General features: G+C 37.3%; 5 protein-coding genes across 8 annotated transcripts; 4 read left to right on the top strand and 1 right to left on the bottom strand.

The window, feature by feature from the left end:
- Nucleotides 1-291: 291 nt before the first annotated feature.
- LOC9318549 (transcription factor bHLH148) lies at nt 292-3,025 on the top strand. 2 transcript variants are annotated; one of them, XM_021032825.1, is made up of 2 exons: nt 292-1,064; nt 2,273-3,025. In XM_021032825.1, the coding sequence occupies exon 1, from the start codon at nt 407-409 to the stop codon at nt 1,058-1,060; it is 654 nt and encodes a 217-aa protein (XP_020888484.1). In that variant the 5' UTR covers nt 292-406; the 3' UTR covers nt 1,061-1,064; nt 2,273-3,025. The 2 variants fall into 2 exon arrangements, with proteins under 2 accessions (XP_020888484.1, XP_020888482.1); XM_021032823.1 differs by lacking the exon at nt 2,273-3,025 and adding an exon at nt 1,919-2,236.
- A 641-nt stretch (nt 3,026-3,666) lies between these two features.
- LOC9320659 (galactokinase) lies at nt 3,667-6,708 on the top strand. Its single transcript, XM_002884547.2, has 13 exons — nt 3,667-4,077; nt 4,219-4,394; nt 4,485-4,531; nt 4,638-4,732; nt 4,826-4,908; nt 4,996-5,064; nt 5,161-5,346; nt 5,433-5,567; nt 5,670-5,804; nt 5,887-5,957; nt 6,039-6,116; nt 6,200-6,341; nt 6,437-6,708. Exons 1-13 carry the CDS (start codon nt 3,915-3,917, stop codon nt 6,545-6,547), a joined length of 1,491 nt encoding a protein of 496 aa, XP_002884593.1. The 5' UTR covers nt 3,667-3,914; the 3' UTR covers nt 6,548-6,708.
- Nucleotides 6,709-6,795: 87 nt separating this feature from the next.
- On the top strand, nt 6,796-8,108 carry LOC9318548 (F-box/kelch-repeat protein At3g06570). The gene is given in 2 exon segments (XM_021030908.1): nt 6,796-7,534; nt 7,537-8,108. Coding segments are annotated over 2 exon segments (1,230 nt in total). The 5' UTR covers nt 6,796-6,876.
- Nucleotides 8,109-8,256: 148 nt separating this feature from the next.
- On the bottom strand, nt 8,257-11,238 carry LOC9320658 (nuclear poly(A) polymerase 3). Of its 2 annotated transcripts, XM_021031792.1 has the most exons (11): nt 11,087-11,238; nt 10,812-10,858; nt 10,653-10,730; nt 10,479-10,586; nt 10,277-10,339; nt 10,033-10,194; nt 9,831-9,944; nt 9,667-9,729; nt 9,283-9,579; nt 8,938-9,102; nt 8,257-8,796 (listed from the first exon to the last, which is right to left on the bottom strand). In XM_021031792.1, exons 1-11 carry the CDS (start codon nt 11,112-11,114, stop codon nt 8,398-8,400), a joined length of 1,524 nt encoding a protein of 507 aa, XP_020887451.1. In that variant the 5' UTR covers nt 11,115-11,238; the 3' UTR covers nt 8,257-8,397. The 2 variants fall into 2 exon arrangements, with proteins under 2 accessions (XP_020887451.1, XP_020887452.1); XM_021031793.1 differs by lacking the exon at nt 10,479-10,586.
- A 1,370-nt stretch (nt 11,239-12,608) lies between these two features.
- On the top strand, nt 12,609-16,689 carry LOC9320657 (protein REDUCED WALL ACETYLATION 2). 2 transcript variants are annotated; one of them, XM_021032268.1, is made up of 16 exons: nt 12,609-13,116; nt 13,251-13,342; nt 13,417-13,560; nt 13,639-13,695; nt 13,798-13,870; nt 14,130-14,288; nt 14,463-14,612; nt 14,693-14,948; nt 15,052-15,167; nt 15,278-15,364; nt 15,463-15,551; nt 15,639-15,701; nt 15,787-15,843; nt 15,980-16,076; nt 16,161-16,319; nt 16,459-16,689. In XM_021032268.1, the coding sequence occupies exons 1-16, from the start codon at nt 13,084-13,086 to the stop codon at nt 16,462-16,464; spliced, it is 1,638 nt and encodes a 545-aa protein (XP_020887927.1). In that variant the 5' UTR covers nt 12,609-13,083; the 3' UTR covers nt 16,465-16,689. The 2 variants fall into 2 exon arrangements, with proteins under 2 accessions (XP_020887927.1, XP_020887928.1); XM_021032269.1 differs by having other exon boundaries at nt 12,848-13,116; nt 13,420-13,560.
- The last annotated feature ends 2,335 nt before the right edge of the window (nt 16,690-19,024 follow it).

The raw sequence follows: 19,024 nt of genomic DNA, 5'->3' as shown, positions 1-19,024 counted from the left end.
TCATAAACATTTCTTCAAGTCACAATGATGTCTCTCATAATTCCATAACCATAGTCTTATGTTGAAAATATAAATTATTTGTCTTCTGGGTGGTATTCACCAATTCTTTAGCGAGCATTACAAATGCCACTTTGGTATCTGAGTGGCTTAAAACAAATACAAAAACAAAAACAAAAACAAAATGACAAAACGACGCCGCTTAGTAACTGCTACGTCTAAAACGGCGTCGTTTATTAACTGCCTCCTCTCCCTTTATATATCCTCCTCTTCTTCCCCCTTCCCTTCCATTATTCTCTCTACATTTTCATAATTTTCTTCTCCTAATTTTCTTCTCCTCAACTTCAGATGCTGTAGCTTTTTGACTATTGAAGAGAAGGCTGAAGAGATCAGAACCAATTCTCTGTTTATGGCGTCTCTGATCTCAGATATTGAACCGCCGACGACAGATCTCGTTCGGAGGAAGAAAAGATCCTCTGTCTCCTCCGCCGCATCACCTAGTACAAGCGCAGCTTCCGTCTCCGGTGAGAGCCACGCGCGATGGAGATCGGAGAAGCAACAACGGATCTACTCAGCCAAACTGATTCAGGCGCTCCAACAAGTCCGCCTCAACTCTTCCGCCGCGACATCATCATCTCCAACGGCTCAGAAACGAGGCAAAGCCGTCCGTGAAGCCGCCGATCGAGCTCTCGCCGTTTCCGCTCGCGGAAGAACACTCTGGAGCAGAGCGATCCTAGCTAATCGGATCAAACTGAAATTTCGTAAACAGAAACGGCCGAAAACGCCGACGAAGATTCCGTCCATGACCACGGTGGTGAATAGCAGCAACAGATCGAGGACACGAAGAGTGTCGGTGTTGAGATTGAATAAGAAGAATATACCGGATGTTAACCGGAAAGTACGTGTTCTAGGCCGGTTAGTTCCCGGTTGTGGGAAACAATCCGTACCGGTGATTTTAGAAGAAGCAACTGATTATATTCAGGCTCTGGAGATGCAGGTCAGAGCCATGAACTCTTTAGTTCAGCTTCTCTCCTCCTACGGCTCAGCTCCTCCACCGATTTGATAAGGTTAAAATCGTCTTTTAAATTCTCCCATCATCATCTCTCTATCTTCTCTGTGTACACCAAAACTTTCATCTATAAATGTGTATATAGAAGATTCGGTTTGAGTATAATCTTGTAACTACTCTTCCCAAATCCTGATTCTTCTCTGCTATAACTAAACGTAAATTTTGAACCGAGTTAAGAAATCAATGAAGTCGTTAATTACCATTAAGATTAAAATCGTAGTGGATTATTTGATTTAAATTGATGAATACGTTATTTGCAGTTAGTGGAAAAATGGGTCTTTTAACTTCGTAAGATATGATAACTAAACTAATATAGAACTTTTGATGTACTTTTAGTTCATTCAATATGGCTTGTACAGTTGTACTATAAGAAATTTAACATGAAATAGATTTGTACTGCAATAAAGTGGAAAGAAACTAATTTCCCATTTAGATTTTTTTTTATTACATTATAGTAGGTGTAAGTAGATAATGGGTTAACTTAGTTTTGATTATGGTGGTAGCATTAGCATGTGATGATACATTAGAGAATGAATGATACATTCAAATTCATTGAATTGAATGATGAGATAGATCTGTCACTCAATCATCTAGTCGCTTTATTGTCCCTCCTTTGTATCCCATATTTGACACTTTTAGGTTGTTTGTCTTTCTTTTTCTTTTTTCTTACTTCACAAGGAATAAAAAAGAAAAAGAAAAAAAAAGAAGAAGATTAAATTAGCCAATTCTTCCCTGTTACACTAATCTGCAGTTCTGCATCTATATCCTTAATGTCACGAAGCAAAACTGACTAACCTATAGTTAAAATTTGGACTTTGTTTCATTAGCTTAATATACGAATTTCTGTTCTAGGGATATGATTTAAGAACACTGGAGTATGACTAAGCGACAACAAGAGAGAAGTGACGACAAAAGCAAAAATATTTAAACATAGAGAGAAGTGACCTTAAAAGCATGAGGAGGCACATGGGAGTGGCCATGCCTTTGTCCTCTTCTTTCTTTTTAAGCCTTCTCTTATTAACTTGCACGACAACTCTTTCAATCACATTTTCGTATGTTATATTATTGCCAAAATGGAGAAACTATTAGAGAAAATAAACCGCAATATTGTAGAATACACTAGGCTTGGTAATAATAATATATCAAGACGTAAGCAGGGGATTTAATGTACTACAAATTCTTTAACTTGACCTTTAATTTTTTCAGTAGGCCTATGAGAAAAGAAAACGAAAGCGGCATTTTCCGTATACAAAAGACAAGACTCACACTCTAGAGGACAATCGTCTTTTTCCCATATAAAACTCTGGCCATGGCGAACACAATTATGACCAAAGGAGCCTAATTCCCCCAAAATGATTTTTATATTTGGAAACTCTTGGAGGTTTCTCCTAGTCTTCAGTGCCGAAGATTTCACGACAAAGGAAGACTTGAAGATCTCGATACTCTTTTGTGCAACTTCGCCACCGCGAACAAGAGAGATCACTCCACAGAGATATGCGGCCGCTTTGTGTCCTTTAGACGTGGCTTTTGCTAGACATTCGATCCCTTTCTCTTCATCAACAATATTACTGTTTAGGTAAAAGCACTTCACAATTCATTCACGAACCAATGCTTCCGTGTTTCCGCTCTCTCTGCATGTCTTTAGAAAACTCGATGCTTTAGTTAGGTACTTAGGTCATCGTTTGCGGTTTTTATTTCGTCGAGGCAGACGTGTTCGAGAATTAACTTGAGGGTCGTTGCAGAGATTATGTAATGATTTGCATACGAGGCTTAGGTTGAACAAGCTTTTGTGTGAAGAAGAAGCCACGAGTGTTAAGATCTCCTTCACATCCACTTCTTCTGCGAGAGACTCCATTTTATAGTGCTGTGAGAAAAATTATTTTAGGGTTTTAACTTAGACGTTTGCTTATTGAATTGTGTGAATTTTAAAAATTTATAAGCGATAAGATCTTATCGTTTTTTCTAATTTATAGTTTTTTCTAGCTGAACCCTAAACCCTAAGTTATACTTTTTTCTAATCATTCTTAAATTTTGTCATGTTTAATTTACACATGTATTAATATCTTTTACAGATATATTTTTTTTCTACATATGTATACGACGTACTTTACAACTACATACACGATGAATTTTTGGAAAAACTTGCATTATTATTATATAACTCAATCTTAAGCAGTAATAAAACAACCGAATAAAAACAAAAACAAAAAAACAACCGAAGAGCTTTTAATACATCTACAATTATCTTAATTAGTAGTATATCTTATATATATATATATATATATATATAATTTTTTTATTAGTTCTTAGCAAAAAAAAAAAAGTTTTTACGTATATAACTCACAATGATTGACAGAAAAAAAAAACGTATATAACTCACACACGTAAAAGTCGATTACATTTAAATTGGAACTACGACACTATCTAGTGTTATCTGAATTTCTAGAGTGTGTTATTTACAAGAATTACAAAACGTTTTTTAATTAATCAATATCATCATTTTTGGGAATAATGAAAAAACAAATATAAACCTTTAACAGAAAAAAAAAAAAAAAAAAACAAATATACTAGGAATTAAGAGTTAATGATTTATAAAAACGTGTTCCGGAATCCGGAAGACCGAAAGATTTGGATAAGTAAGATATTCACAAATATAAATATTCGATAAATACAAGCGATCTTCTGGAACAGATCTAACAATTAATATATTTGGAAAATAAATAAAATGAGATCGGTGGCAATCAATAATAATAATGCTCAAGCGAAGACGTTTCGTGATAACTGTGAACATTAGAGGTTAAGTGACGACAAGTGATCGAGAGCGAGCCAAAAGGAGAAACTTACAAAAATGGCGAAACCAGAAGAAGTATCGGTCCCGATCTTCTCGTCCCTTGAGCCTGTCTACGGCGAAGGATCTCTGCTCCAAGAAGCTACGCAACGATTCGATGTTTTGAAGGCCAATTTCAACCATGTCTTCGGTGCTTCACCCCAACTCTTCGCTCGCTCTCCTGGTAAATATGGAATTTCGTTGACTTTGATGAATTGGTTTCTAATTATTGCAATTTTGGTATTTGGATGATGAGATCAGATGATCTTGTGTTCGGAATTGTTGGATATGATCAGGTGTTTGTTTTTTTTTTTCTTCTGTGTAGGAAGAGTGAATCTGATAGGAGAGCACATTGACTACGAAGGATACTCAGTGTTGCCAATGGCTATTCGTCAGGATACAATTATAGCGATTCGGAAATGTGAGGATCAAAAGCAGCTTCGGATTGCTAATGTTAATCATAAGTACACTATGTGTACATATCCTGCTGATCCTGACCAGGTAATGTATCTTTGTTGCATTGTTCTGTTTGTCACACACTATAGTTGAAGAATACTGCTGGCTTGCTTATCATATATGTTAATTTTGCAGGAAATTGACTTGAAGAATCACAAATGGGGCCATTACTTCATATGCGCGTAAGGGGTTTCGTTTGGTGCTCTCGTTTCCATCAGAAACTGAGAGATCTCACTTTTTTTCTTTTTTGTTGTTTTTGAGGTGCCTTGTGATTTTCGATTCTTACAGGTACAAAGGATTCCATGAATATGCAAAGTCAAAAGGTGTGAATCTTGGTTCACCAGTTGGTCTTGATGTGCTTGTTGATGGAATTGTTCCTACAGGTAAAGTTTCCAATAAATGCATCATGATACTTACGGAACAGAAAAATTTATCATTTCACTTTGAATCTTTAACTGGAGTGCCTTGCCTTTTAGGTTCTGGGTTGTCAAGTTCTGCTGCCTTTGTTTGCTCAGCAACAATTGCTATTATGGCTGTCTTTGGTCATAACTTTGACAAGGTATTATTAAGCAATCGTGCTCTACGAAAGGATTTTCATAAATCTCTTGTTGATTATTTAAATCTCCAAGTTCTCTCTGCCTTTCAGAAAGAACTTGCACAGCTTACATGTGAATGTGAACGACACATTGGAACACAATCTGGTGGGATGGACCAGGTCAGAATTTTTCTCAAATAATCCATGATTTATTTATTTACCTTCACCCATAATTGTCTCTGTTTCTGATTGATCAGTTTTTAATAATTTCAACAGGCAATCTCTATTATGGCTAAAACTGGATTTGCTGAGCTTATTGACTTCAACCCAGTCCGCGCAACTGATGTGAAACTTCCTGATGGAGGGAGTTTTGTAATTGCACATTCTCTTGCAGAGTCGCAGAAGGCGGTCACGGCTGCTAAGAATTACAATAACAGGGTCGTTGAATGTCGACTTGCTTCGGTTAGTCATTGCCTAAATTTTCTGCTGCAATATCTTAACTTTGTGTGGTAGTTGCATATGATTCTCTCTACTATGTGGCTTTGTAGATCATTCTTGGTGTGAAGCTCGGAATGGAACCAAAAGAAGCAATATCAAAAGTTAAGACTCTTTCTGATGTGGAGGGATTATGTGTGTCATTCGCTGGTGATCGTGGGTCATCTGATCCTCTTCTTGCTGTTAAGGTACTCATCAGTCATTCTTGATGTTAACTTATCGCTATATATGTTATTCAGTTAATATCTAATATTTTGAAAGGGTTTTATGCGTTCTTGTCTATGCTGCAGGAATATCTGAAAGAAGAACCATACACCGCTGAGGAGATTGAGAAAATCCTGGAGGAGAAATTACCATCAATCTTGAACAATGATCCAACATCTTTGGCTGTACTCAATGCTGCCACGCATTTCAAATTGCATCAGGTAAAATATACAAACCTGTAGAATATCGTTTTCTTTTTTCCCTGAGTCTTAACAATAATGGTCTGCTTACGATCATCAACAGAGAGCTGCACATGTTTATTCCGAAGCCCGGAGGGTTCATGGTTTCAAGGACACAGTTGATTCAAACTTAAGGTGAGACCGATTTTCGCCATGGAACTTGTGATTAAATCTTTACCGGAACCTTGATACTTTTGAAACATAAACTGCGTGCAGTGACGAAGAGAAGTTAAAGAAACTTGGTGATCTCATGAATGAAAGCCATTACAGCTGCAGTGTCCTATATGAGTGCAGGTGCATAAATTTAAGATGAAATGTTAAGAGTGAAACGGGTGAATGTGAAAAGGAATGATTTTGAATATGATGAAATCGTGCAGTTGTCCCGAGCTAGAAGAACTGGTTCAAGTTTGCAAGGATAATGGAGCACTTGGAGCAAGACTGACCGGAGCTGGATGGGGCGGTTGCGCCGTGGCCTTGGTTAAGGAATCTGGCGTTACTCAATTCATCGCAGCAGTCGAGGTAATAAATAGCGCTTCCTTATGGTCGTATAGCAGTCAAGGTAACGTTATTGTTAAATTATTTTGAAAGAAATGGAATGGTGGTATTTTATACAGGAGAAATACTACAAAAAGAGAGTAGAGAAAGGAGTGGTAAAGGAAGAAGATATGGAGCTTTACCTTTTTGCCTCCAAGCCTTCAAGTGGTGCTGCCATCTTCAACCTCTAAACACATCTCTCTCCCTCTTTAATTAATTTTTATTCAAATCTGAATTGTTTGCAGCAATTGTGCTCATTGAATTCCCAACTTCATTTCGTATAAATATTTTTGAATAATATGTAGGAGTTGACGACACTAATAAAATGAAGTTTCATTCACAACTTTTTTTTTTTGGTTATTCCAGAGTTTTATGCTGTAACTAGAAACGTACAAATTTTAATGTAATTCTTAATTCTAAATTTTTTATTATTTTCACTGTTTAATCCACCTGATAAACACTATTTTAGTAATTTACGAAATGATTATTATTTCTTCAAGTTGTAACTAATCGAGAAAATATGACGGGATCCGTGAGAATAGGCGTTACTTTACAGTTTATAAGAAATCGAGAGATTGATCAGACTCTGGCGATATCGTCATCAATGTCGTCCCCGCCGGAGAAGAAGAGGAAGACAGCGGCTTCAACGCCGCAATCGCAACCGACCTCGATTCAGTCGCTTCCCGATGATTTGGTATTGAGCATCGTCGCTCGCGTCCCGAGATTGTACCATCATACACTCTCACTCGTCTGCAAGAGCTTTCGATCTCTCCTAGTTTCACCGGAGCTTTACGAGGCCCGATCACTCTCGGGCCACATCGAGAGCTGTCTCTATCTGTGCATAGGATGCGATACTGATTATCGTATGTTCACACTCTGCCGGAAACCTGATCAAACCCTGACCAGTGAGGAGGAGAAGAAGAAATCAAATGGTTATGTTTTGGCTCCAGTCCCAGCTCCAGATTCTTATCCTGCCTACTTTTCGAGTCTCGTCGCGGTTGGCTCTGATATCTACAACATTGCCGGTTCGCACGGCTCCTCTCGCGTCTCGATTCTGGATTGCCGGTCAAACACGTGGCGCGAGGCTCCCAGCTTGGGCGTGGAGCTAACCTCAGTTTCAGCTACCGTCATTGATCGAAAGATATATGTAGTAGGAAGGTACACAGATGAGGAATCTATTTTCAAAAAGACTTCTTTGAGGTGTTGGACACAAAAACACAAACTTGGGATCCTCAGCCCTTCAATTGCAGCGAGACACAAGACAAGTTTTTCTCCTGCAGAACCGCATTTATTGACGGAAAGTTCCTCGTGATGCCTTTTACCCGTGGAGAGGCGGTTGCTTACAATTCCAAGGAAAGTAGATGGGACCCGGTTCAAACGAAGTTGGCTTGTATAATGTTGAAAGATTCGCATTGCCAGATAGGGAATGTTATGTATTGTTCTGTTGACGGAAGGATCAGATGGTGTGACACTGAGGTAAGCAGTTGGAGATTGGTCAAGGGTTTGCTAGAACTAGGTAACTTCCCTTGTGGTCCTTTTCGTGTTAAATTGGCTGATTATCGTGGAAACATAGCGGTTTTCTGGGTCAAGAATTTTCCTGATGATAACCAAAGGAAGATGATTTTGTGTGCCGAGATTGCGCTTGAAAGACGCACTAGTTTTGAGATTTGGGGGAAAGTTTTGTGGTTTGATCATGTTCTTACTGTCCCTACAGATTATGAGTTAATCAAGGCTCTTTTTTTGAATGCCTGAGTGTTCTTTTGGTGTATGCAACCATGATCAAGAATGACTCTGTCTCTTGTTTCACTTCTAATCATTTCATGTCAAAAAAGAAAAACACTAATAATAGAGTAGAGAAATGTATAACAATTGGGATTTAGTCAAGAGAAAAACACTAATGATAGAGTAGAGAAATGTGTAACAATTGGGATTTAGTCAAGAGACATTTACAAATCAGAAGGTTAAAATTCAAACTAGTTTCTTCCTGCAAACAAACAGACAAAAGAGTCTAAGAATCATTACTACTAACATAACCTAACATTTAACCCGCCATACCATCAGCTTCTCTGTTAGCCATCTTCTGATACCCAACCACATAACCAGGCAAATGATGTGAGTAAACCGGTACATTATTGCATTGCTTATTTTCCCGGATTCTCCAACAAGTCTTTGTCACCTTCTTGCTTCTGTTGTTGCTAGCACACTCACCATTCTTAGGCAGTTGAGACTCTTTTACAACCGATAACTGGATTCTACCAACTGGTCCCTGGAAGCTTCCACTGTTGAGATTCTTCAGAAATTCTGTCTCCACAGATTCAATGTCCGAAACATTTATGGTTCTGAGCTGTAATCCCCAGTAAAAGACAATGTTTGGCTGCTTTGTATAGGTTTCAACATACTCTGTTGGGTTTGGATCGCAAATGCCATAAACTTCCTCTATCTGCATTAAAGATGAGATGAGAGATTTTCAATAACATGTGGAATAAAGCAAAGGCCATACTATGAGACAGACCACATAACAGGCTACGTGTTGGTAAGATTTCATATCAAAAGAGTTGAACCAAAGATGGGAAGTGCGTACCTTGCTCAGAAGACAACGGAAACGTGACTTAACCCAACCAACCCAATCACTGAGATCTTCCTGGTTAGCAGCCGAGAGGTGTATTTTGGTGAACCACGTGTATGTGTTTTCGTATGGATAGAGCTCAAACAAATTCTTCCAACTGAAGTTGGGCTTCAAGTAATCCTGAAATTTGCAATCGTAAGTGTGTGGGATAAGACCAAAAACATCATAAAATGGCTCGAAATACGGCATTGCTTGAGTGAAAGCCAATGCACATAAACCTCAGGCAAGATCCAAACATGATATTACCCTACAACAACCACTACTTGGTTATATGGAACACTGAGAAAGTAAGATTCCCACCTTTGTCAAATTATGCCCTCGTAGAAACTCTGCCATTATCTTGTAAAAAGTGCTTCTTGTTATGTTGGAGTTGCAGTATTGATGTGAACCACATGGCAATTGGATGGGCATTAAGCCTGGAGGAGCCCCAGTCGCTGGATAAGTGTCCTCTAGCAGCACCACCGGTGTAGGCCATTGCCAGTGAGCAAATATGTAGAAGAAATTTGCCAGAAGGGAACTCAATGTTGCATTCGATTCGTATCCACAAACAAATGCAGCAAGAATAGCCATATGAACTCCTCCTAGAAATCCATTCAACTGAAAACAAGTGGAATCAAATTCAATTAAGCTTCTGCATTCATTGATAGCCTTGATGATGAGCAGTGATATGCATTTACCACTTACATTACCGTATACACCTCGCCTCTTTGCCCATAATTTGACACACCGCAGCAATGATTGGAATAGCTAAAACAGGAATAAAATTTTCAATAAGCAGAAGTTGATTACCATACACAGTCTGTAGCAACAATGCTGAGAAATTGAGGAAAGAATCAAGTTATTCTGACCTCTAAGGAAGGCACTAACTGAAGTATGCATTTATTTGCACGAACTCCAGACAAGCTTTTCCAACTTGTCTCGTCAATATCCCTCAGAAAGAAAGGATTAAGCACATCTACATTCTGAAGTGCTCAGAGTTAAATTCCGAACAAGATAATTTAGTGTCTCTAATTAAAGCAACTAGAAGTATAGAAAGTTATGAATACGAACGTTTGGAATGGATAATACTCTAAGCTGAGCATATGGAAGATCAACCAAGATCCCATCAAACTTAAAGCGGATGAGAGGAACTTTTGCATCTTTAACACAATGAACCTCGGAAACTTCTCGTCTGCTTTTCAACATATCACGCAAGGAGATGAAAAAATCCTCCTGTACCAACAAGAGAACAATCTCAAATCTACGGAAAAAACAAAAGTGATTCAGATCATTCAACGGAACAAGGAAAACTCACAGAAATAGAGGCAAAGAAAGGACCAATGCAGAGAGCGTCGATGTCTGATTCAGAACCATAAACCTGGATGACAAGAAAGACAACAACAGTTAGCTAAAACAGTTTCACCATTACATATTCTTCAACACTTCTTAACAGTTTATGTTTACTAAAACAAATATAATAAAGATTTGGAAAAAGAAACAAGTGAAAGAGAAATCACCCCAAGACCATAAGAACCATAAGGTAAAATGGTGGCGTTGGTGGCGTCAATCTGATTTTGTGGAAGACGGTGTTGCCAGGCAACATTCTTAACCCATCTCACCACTATCTGTTCATTAAAAGCTCAGAGACATCAATCACTGTCTAACTACTCAAGAAACAAAATCGAATGTACCTTTCGTAGCTTATTGATGACAACTCTTCGTTTCTCCTGATCTTCAAGAGATGGAATCAGTCCTTCATTAACCATCAGCTACGAAATTTTGAAAGAAAGTGAAAGCTGTGTTTTTTTCTCAAGTCCTTAAATTGGGAATCAGTAAAACCTAATTTTTACCTGACGAAGCGAAATCGAGCTTCCATCTTCCATAGAAGGAGGAAAACCTAGGGACAAGACCAGAGCCGTAATGTGAGGAACAAGAATCACGCGAGGAAGAAAGGGTTTATCGGAGAAAAAGCGAAATCAGCGATTATACAAAAAAGAATCGGATAAAACGCGACGATGATCCAAGACATTGACGATATTGACAATTTGCATAATCCGCCATTACACAAAACGAAAACACAGCAAAGAAAGAAAGAAAGAAGATTTTGCCGGGAAAAAGGACTAACCTTTATTTCTCCCACCTCCCTTTTTCATTTCCAGGAATGTCAGATTTTCTTGCCTTGTTTTCCGAGAAAAATCTTTGCAGAAAAACAAAGAAGCAAAATTGGTGATTACGCAGTTTCTTCTCTAGTCTCTCCGCTTCGCCTTTTGTTTTCAAGTTTCAAACGACTAAAAATTGCCTTATATCCAGCGCAGCTATACATTTGGTCCCACCAAATCATTGACGTGGAATAATGTATTACATTTTTAATATATAGTATTATCTAACTTTATTTCTCTAATTAAGTATATTAATTATATGATAAGAGTTAATTGAGATCATTTTGATTCTCAAAGTCAAAATATACATGGATCCTAAAATCAATTAGTATACGAATATGTACAGAGCAGAGTCCGAAGCTAAATCTAATGTCGGTGAATAAAATTCCAATTGTCTTACTCCAAAATGATTGCATGTTACTAGTAATAAACTTATTACTTAATGTAGTTTGACTATTTAAGTCTAAAGAAACGCGTCTTTGACACAAGTCCACATCGCATCAGCCTCCTATGTATTAAAGTTAAGATGAAAGTAAATGAAAATATGACTCTTAATCTCTTATGTTATAAGATGGTTATTCGTACGATACACTTCATCATCGAGGATTGTGATTCAAAATGATCCACTCTTCTAATCGTTGACTGCAATGAGATAAGGTTCGTTGCAATGTCACACAAAATATTGGAGTGTGGTTATTCCCGGTTTAGTTTAATTTATCTTGGTTATGTTAACCGAAATTGTATAGCTTTAGTATACTTGTATAAATACTTTGTACATATACATTTTACAATCTAATGAGAGATAAACATTCATAACAAACTTTCTCATCTTCTTCTCTCTCACGTACAGAGCCGTAGCTTAATAGAAGCAAAGGAAGCAAGAGCTGCGGCCCTTGTTTAGTTTATAAATGTTTTCGGCCCTTAAAACAATAAGATTGACTTTAGCCTAGTGGCTTTGTCCGATAGCCTCTCCAACAAGTGACCCAGAGTTTAATGGTTCAAGTCTCTTTAACTGCTTTTTTTTTTTTTTTTTTTTAACACGTGACCAAAAAAATAAATAAAAAAAATAATTAAAACACAAAAAAAAAAACTAAACAACGACATGATTATTATACATTTTTTTTAGAACGGCCTTTTTTTTTTTTTCGCATGTGGCCCTCAAAATCGTTGCTACGGCTTAAAACAATACAAAATGTGAAAATCTTGATACATATAATCTTCAGAATCACCACTCAAAATAACATCCAGAAATCTATATACGTCCTTCTTATTTTGAATTTTATACAAACTGAAATCTCAAAATGTAATGAGAATAAACACACACACACAAAAAAAAAAAAATGTAATGAGAATCAAAATGTATGATCCAGCGAGTGTAAAACAAAATATTATATTGTCTCCTTATTATTTTTAGTTGTCTAGTTCTTTTTTTTTTTTTTTTAGTTCTTATTACGACACCGATCTGATAAAAACGTTTATTTGATTGTTAAAATCTCACTGCACGATGACAACTTTTATTTTGTATCCATGCAAGCATTCCTTTTCTATTAATGGCCCCCGATTTTGATAGAAGAGCATAAAAAACCAAAAATGGTATTTTCATACCAAATTTATTGTTGGTTTTAATTTGTAATTAAATTTGTCGGTTAGTAATTTTTGTACTATTTTTTTTTATTTTTGTGGGAGTATAGAGTTAGCTAGCTAACCGCTCAAAACACTTGCGCATTACACAGTTCCACTCGTTCCTTTGAAGCTTATCTGTGAGTCTAATTTGTTTGTTACTATAATAGGAACGAAAGAGAACCGATTAGTATCTATACTTGATCCAATATCGGTTTCTCTTCTTCAATTTATCACTAGATCTACCAGATCTGGTTCAGGAGCGAATCAAATTGGTGGCAAAGTTTAGTTTTGGAAAGTTACGAGTGTTTGGAGTTTGAAATCCGACGATCTCTGATCGGAAATGGCGATTTCAAGCCCTGTTACACCTGGGCTAGTACGTCTTTTGATTCCTTTGAATTAGATCTTGCTTGATTTAGCTTCTTCTGAGAACTAAGGTTCTTCTATTGAGTTGTTTGGTAGTGATATACGTACTGAGGGTGATTTGTTTGTTTTTCCTGGAAATTGCAGATGTCGGTGGTTCTCGGGATTGTGCCGGTGATCGTGGCTTGGCTATACTCTGAGTATCTGCACTATGCTAAACACTCGGTCTCCGCTAAAACGTATGTTGATACAACGTTTTTAAGTGGTAATGAACTTTTGCTTTGATTTCTCACTTGGGTGTTGTTTATGTTAGTAGGCATTCTGATGTCAATTTGGTGGAAATTGCGAAAGATTTTGTTAAAGAAGATGACAAAGCTCTTTTAATAGAAGATGGAGGTGGTCTTCAATCAGCTTCTCCTAGAGCCAAGGGCCCAACCACACATTCTCCTCTCATCAGGTTCCATTACTTCTTCCGAAGCAACCACTGACCTCTGTAGTTTTTTTTTCTTATGCTTATATGCCGGGTTCTACGCAGGTTTGTCCTCTTGGATGAGTCGTTCTTGGTTGAGAACAGGCTGACTTTAAGAGCAATGTGAGTACTGGGTTCTATTTGCTAGAGTAAAGTTTTGTATTTTCAAAGGTCCATTATCCTGAAGATTCCCATTTTATCTAACTTATTTTGTTTTGTATGCAGAATTGAGTTTGCGCTACTTATGGTATACTTTTACATATGTGACCGCACAGATGTCTTCAATTCATCAAAGAAGGTGATGATGATATCCTGCTTACTAGATTCTGGAAAGATTTATCTAGCTAGTTACAGAGTCTTTACATTGTTCAGCAACATCTTATATACACTTGTCTTTTATCATTAAGATGGAAAGAATAGACCCCATAAGATTTTGAATTTGATGAACTATAAAGGAAAGATTGTTAATTTGATATGTCATGATGGATGTCCTGCTTATGTCGGTTCATTCCTGCATACTTCTATGTGTCTGACTGCTTACGTTGTTTTTGACACAGAGTTACAACCGGGATCTCTTTCTGTTCCTTTACTTCCTTCTCATCATCGTTTCAGCGATAACTTCGTTCACGATACATAATGATAAATCTCCATTCAGCGGAAAAGCCATCATGTACTTGAATAGGCATCAAACCGAGGAGTGGAAAGGCTGGATGCAGGTTTGTCATTTAACTTTTATGTTAGTAGTTTGCTCTTCGTTTTGGTACATGTCTGTTAATGCATCAGCTGGGAAATATTATTTCAGTTTTCAGAGAAGCATCTAGTGTTCATTGTTTTATCTGCCTTTTCATTTGCTGTTACCTCATCATTGTTTTCTTTTTCTGGTGTTGTAGGTCCTTTTCTTGATGTACCACTACTTTGCTGCTGCAGAGTACTATAATGCGATCCGTGTTTTCATTGCTTGCTATGTATGGATGACTGGATTTGGGAATTTTTCTTATTATTACATTCGCAAGGACTTTAGTCTTCCAAGGTTTGCACAGGTAACAGCTATGTCCTCCCGGCTTTTTTCTTGTTTCTAGCTGTCACCTACTTTAAATTCTATCATATTCTTGTTCTACAGATGATGTGGCGGCTAAATTTCCTGGTCATATTTTCCTGCATCGTCCTCAACAACAGTTACATGCTATACTACATCTGCCCAATGCACACTCTGTTTACTCTGATGGTCTATGGAGCACTTGGCATTATGAACAAGTATAATGAGATGGGTTCAGTCATAGCTGCCAAATTTTTTGCCTGCTTCGTTGTTGTTATCATCGTTTGGGAAATTCCGGGCGTTTTTGAATGGATTTGGAGTCCTTTTACACTCCTAATGGGTTAGTGACGACCCAGATCTTTGTTTACCATTATAAACAATGTGCTCACGCCTCACAAGAAAGCTATTTAAAATATAAAAAACTCAGAATACAACAATTGCAGGTTACAATGATCCCGCAAAACCACAGCTTCCCCTCTTGCATGAGTGGCATTTCCGCTCTGGCCTTGATCGGTACATATGGATAATCGGGATGCTATATGCATACTACCACCCAACTGTAAGTTCCCAATACTTGAACTTCACATCAACTCTGTTCACAAATTGTTAGCTTAGTGATAAAGACTTACCATATTCCGTCCTTCATTTCCTTGACTATGTATCTTATAGGTTGAAAGTTGGATGGATAAACTGGAGGAAGCTGAGATGAAGTTCAGGATGGCTATCAAAACAACTGTGGCACTGATAGCACTAACGGTATTACAAGTCATCATTTCACTTTTTTCAGGTGAAAGAAGCCTTGCATATATATTGTTCTTCCAGCTAATCTATCTTTGTTATTATGAAACTTTTAGGTGGGATATTTTTGGTACGAGTACATATACAAGCTGGACAAGCTAACTTACAACAAATATCATCCTTACACCTCTTGGATTCCAATAACGTAGTCCACTTTACCTGCAAAGCTCTATACAACAACTCTTCCAAGAACCAGTCCTAACTTGTGCATCTCGTTTTGCTTTTCTTTCAGTGTTTATATTTGTCTCCGGAACATCACCCAGTCTTTCCGCGGCTACAGTTTAACCCTTCTGGCGTAAGTAAAAAAATATTTCAGTCAGTAGATATATTTGTCCTCTTATTTAGATTGTTCCAAGAAAAATATGTCCATGAACTTTCAGGTGGCTTGGGAAGATAACACTGGAGACATATATCTCCCAGTTTCATATATGGCTCAGGTATGTCACACTTTTTCTTGCCCAAGTTCTCAATTGTAGAGTAAGTCGGAAATTGATGGTTGAGAATGCTACTACAGTAAGCTATTAATATTTTTCTTGACCCATTGAACTATGAAATAATGTAATTTACCCACAGATCTGGAGTTCCTGATGGTCAACCCAAATTACTACTATCTCTTATCCCGGAGTACCCATTGTTGAACTTCATGCTCACTACTTCGATTTACGTCGCTGTAAGCAAACCCTGCTACAACAGAAACATTTGAAAGCCAGACAGATGCAAACAAACTGATTGACGTTTTGTTTCTCTGTTTCAGATCTCTTATAGGCTCTTTGAGCTTACCAACACTTTGAAAACAGCCTTCATACCAACAAAAGACGACAAACGCCTTGTCTACAACGCGATCTCAGCACTCATAATCTGCACTTGTCTCTACTTTTTCTCATTTATTCTTATCACAATTCCCCAAAAACTGGTAAGTCAAAATTTTAAAGCTTTTTTCCTGGTACTTGAGTTCATTGATATGTTAGTGCATACACAAAGCAAACACGAATGTCATTATCTCATATTCGATTCAACCATCTCACGATTTATTATTTCATTGGAAACAACAGGTGTGAAGCACTTATGAACCGGACAAGAGTGGATTATTTGAATGAATTCATAGGAGTTGAACTACGGGATATGGTAGATATACGAAGATAGAAATCAGAGGTAGATGCATACAAGGTTGCTGTAATGTCATCTTTCTGTATATTTATTTATGAGTTGTTCTTGTTCACGATGATGTTAAGACTTATTATTGTTTACTCCAAGTTAATGAAATCCATGTGAGTAATTTTATAGCTATAAAATCCAGATTAATCTCAAATTTAAGTGAAGTATGATGGACTTTCAAAACCATTACAATGTTATTTGACGGGAAACATTGCTATACTTACATAAAAAAGTACATTCATAGCTTGTATGACAAGCTTTTCCACGTTGGAACATGCCTGAACAAGAAAAAGCAGCTTAAGTGGGAAGACGGTAGGCAGAGAAAGCGTCGAGTCTTCCTCATCGGAGAGATTATACGAAGCGACGAGCCCAAAGGAAAGCAACACTTGAGGTACAGATAATAGAAACCGTATCAGTACCTGATAGCTATGTTGCATGGAAACGGGAGCGGATACGCGGAAGCGGAATCGTTTAGAAGCGCTGAAGCGATTTTTTAGAAAATTTTACGGAAGCGGTACGCGATGGAAGTGTATAGTATATATAAAGAATATCTATATATATATGTATATATATAACTAAATATTAAACATTATATCATATTACAAGTTATATTAACCCCACAAATCTAATAAATAAATTTTAAAAACTAAATTTAAAAATTAAACCAATTTTTACAACAAACAAAATCAAATAATTCAAGAAAAAAATTATAACACTATATTCATTCTTTTTTTAAATAACATCAAACAAAATCGTTTCAAATTATGTATATTATAGGTAAAAATATTATCAAATTCAAGTCTCTCGAAATTAATCTAAATTAGTTAATCATTTATAATATCTCTCACAAATTAGATTCATGTCATTGCTATTTTCTAAACATGATTTTGTTAAAAATAAAATACAAATATTAGTATGCAAAATTTTTAGTTTGAGTTTGTTTGTATAAAAATAATAATTTCATGTTTTATTTGTAAAATTGAATTTATAAAATGGAAGCGCAAGCTTCCAAACTGGAATCGTAAGCTTCCAAAGTGGAATTTTCGGAACAAGATGGAAGCGAGATTCCGAAAGCTTCCAAGAGCTTCCGATTCTGACTAAGATTCCGAAGCGGGAAGCGGACCTCCGACGAAGATTCCGTGCTTCCTAGCCTGATAGTCACCACTCACCAACCATATCAGTACCTGATAGTCACCGCTGGATAGATTATCAAACGTGCCAAAAAAAACACCACAACCAACCGAGGAAGAGCGTGAACAAAGCAAGTCCAATCTCCATCCTAAACTTATCAGATAGCTGAATCAGCCCTAACGTCCCGCCGGTGAGACATTGAACACGAGACATTGCCATCTCCAAAGATTCAGCCTCCTACCGGTGGTAGTACTAGTATTACTGATTACTGAACATGAAGCGACTGAAGAAGAGAATCGCCAGCTCGATTCGTCTCGTGTTAAATCGGTTTGTTGCTCTTTCCTTACATAGATTGATCATATGTCTCCTGCTTAGGAGTTCTGATTTAGGAAGAAAATTAAGAAAATCTGAAATATTTTGCTCAGTTAGTAGATTAAAAGGTTGGTATATCGAGCATTTCAGGATACAGCTTCGATTACTCCTTTTAGGGAGGATGATTATAAAATACTAAGAGAATGAGTTCAAAACTCGTAGCTTTCTCGTGTTATAAATTCTGGATAAGGAGATGCTTAAGGAACCTAAAACATAAGTCAAACCTTCCAATCATATTTTAGAATTAACTTGATATTGCTATCGCTACGGTTGCAATCAGGTTAGTGTATCTATTAACTCTGTGCGGAGTTTAGTCTAAGGAATGAGCTGAAAATTTGGTGTAGAGGTCACATCGCAAAACACTGGACACTTTATCATGCTTTACGAGCATTGGGAATAGGTGGTTTGTTGAAGGTTTGCATAGTTGTCTCTGATCTTTTGGGGAGCCAAAAAAACTTAAGACGGATTTGTGACGACTTTTTTTCCATCTGCACATCGTTTCGTTTACAAAGTTGTTGCATATACATGATGAGATATGGTCTCTCCAGTCTTCATATATTCTTCTCTTCTGAGCTCTTTTCCACTTCTTCATTTCTTCTGCGCTCTCTCTCTCCGGAATCCATGGCCGAACCACCCGTTCCACCTGAAACATCCGTTCCATATGAACCACCCATTCCACTAACACGCTTAGAAAGGTTCGAGAGTTGGCTTGAGCAGAGAATTGTTAGTATCAGTCACTTTTACCGCACGGCCCATCTCTTAACTGCTCAGATTCTGCTAAGCTTTGCTTCTGCAGCAATTTGTGGATTCCAGACCCGAAATCAGAGGCAGAATTTCAGAGCCGCAGCTATCACTACCGCTGCAATCGGGTTAGTGTATCTATTAACTCTGTACGGAATTTTCGTCTAAGGAATCTATCGAAAATCAAGACGAAAAGGGTTTCTCCACAGGCGCAAAAAC

This window comes from Arabidopsis lyrata, assembly GCF_000004255.2.
Source record: "Arabidopsis lyrata subsp. lyrata unplaced genomic scaffold ARALYscaffold_3, whole genome shotgun sequence".
In the NCBI taxonomy this organism is placed as follows: Eukaryota; Viridiplantae; Streptophyta; class Magnoliopsida; order Brassicales; family Brassicaceae; genus Arabidopsis; species Arabidopsis lyrata.
This window is presented reverse-complemented; position numbering and strand designations above follow the sequence as displayed.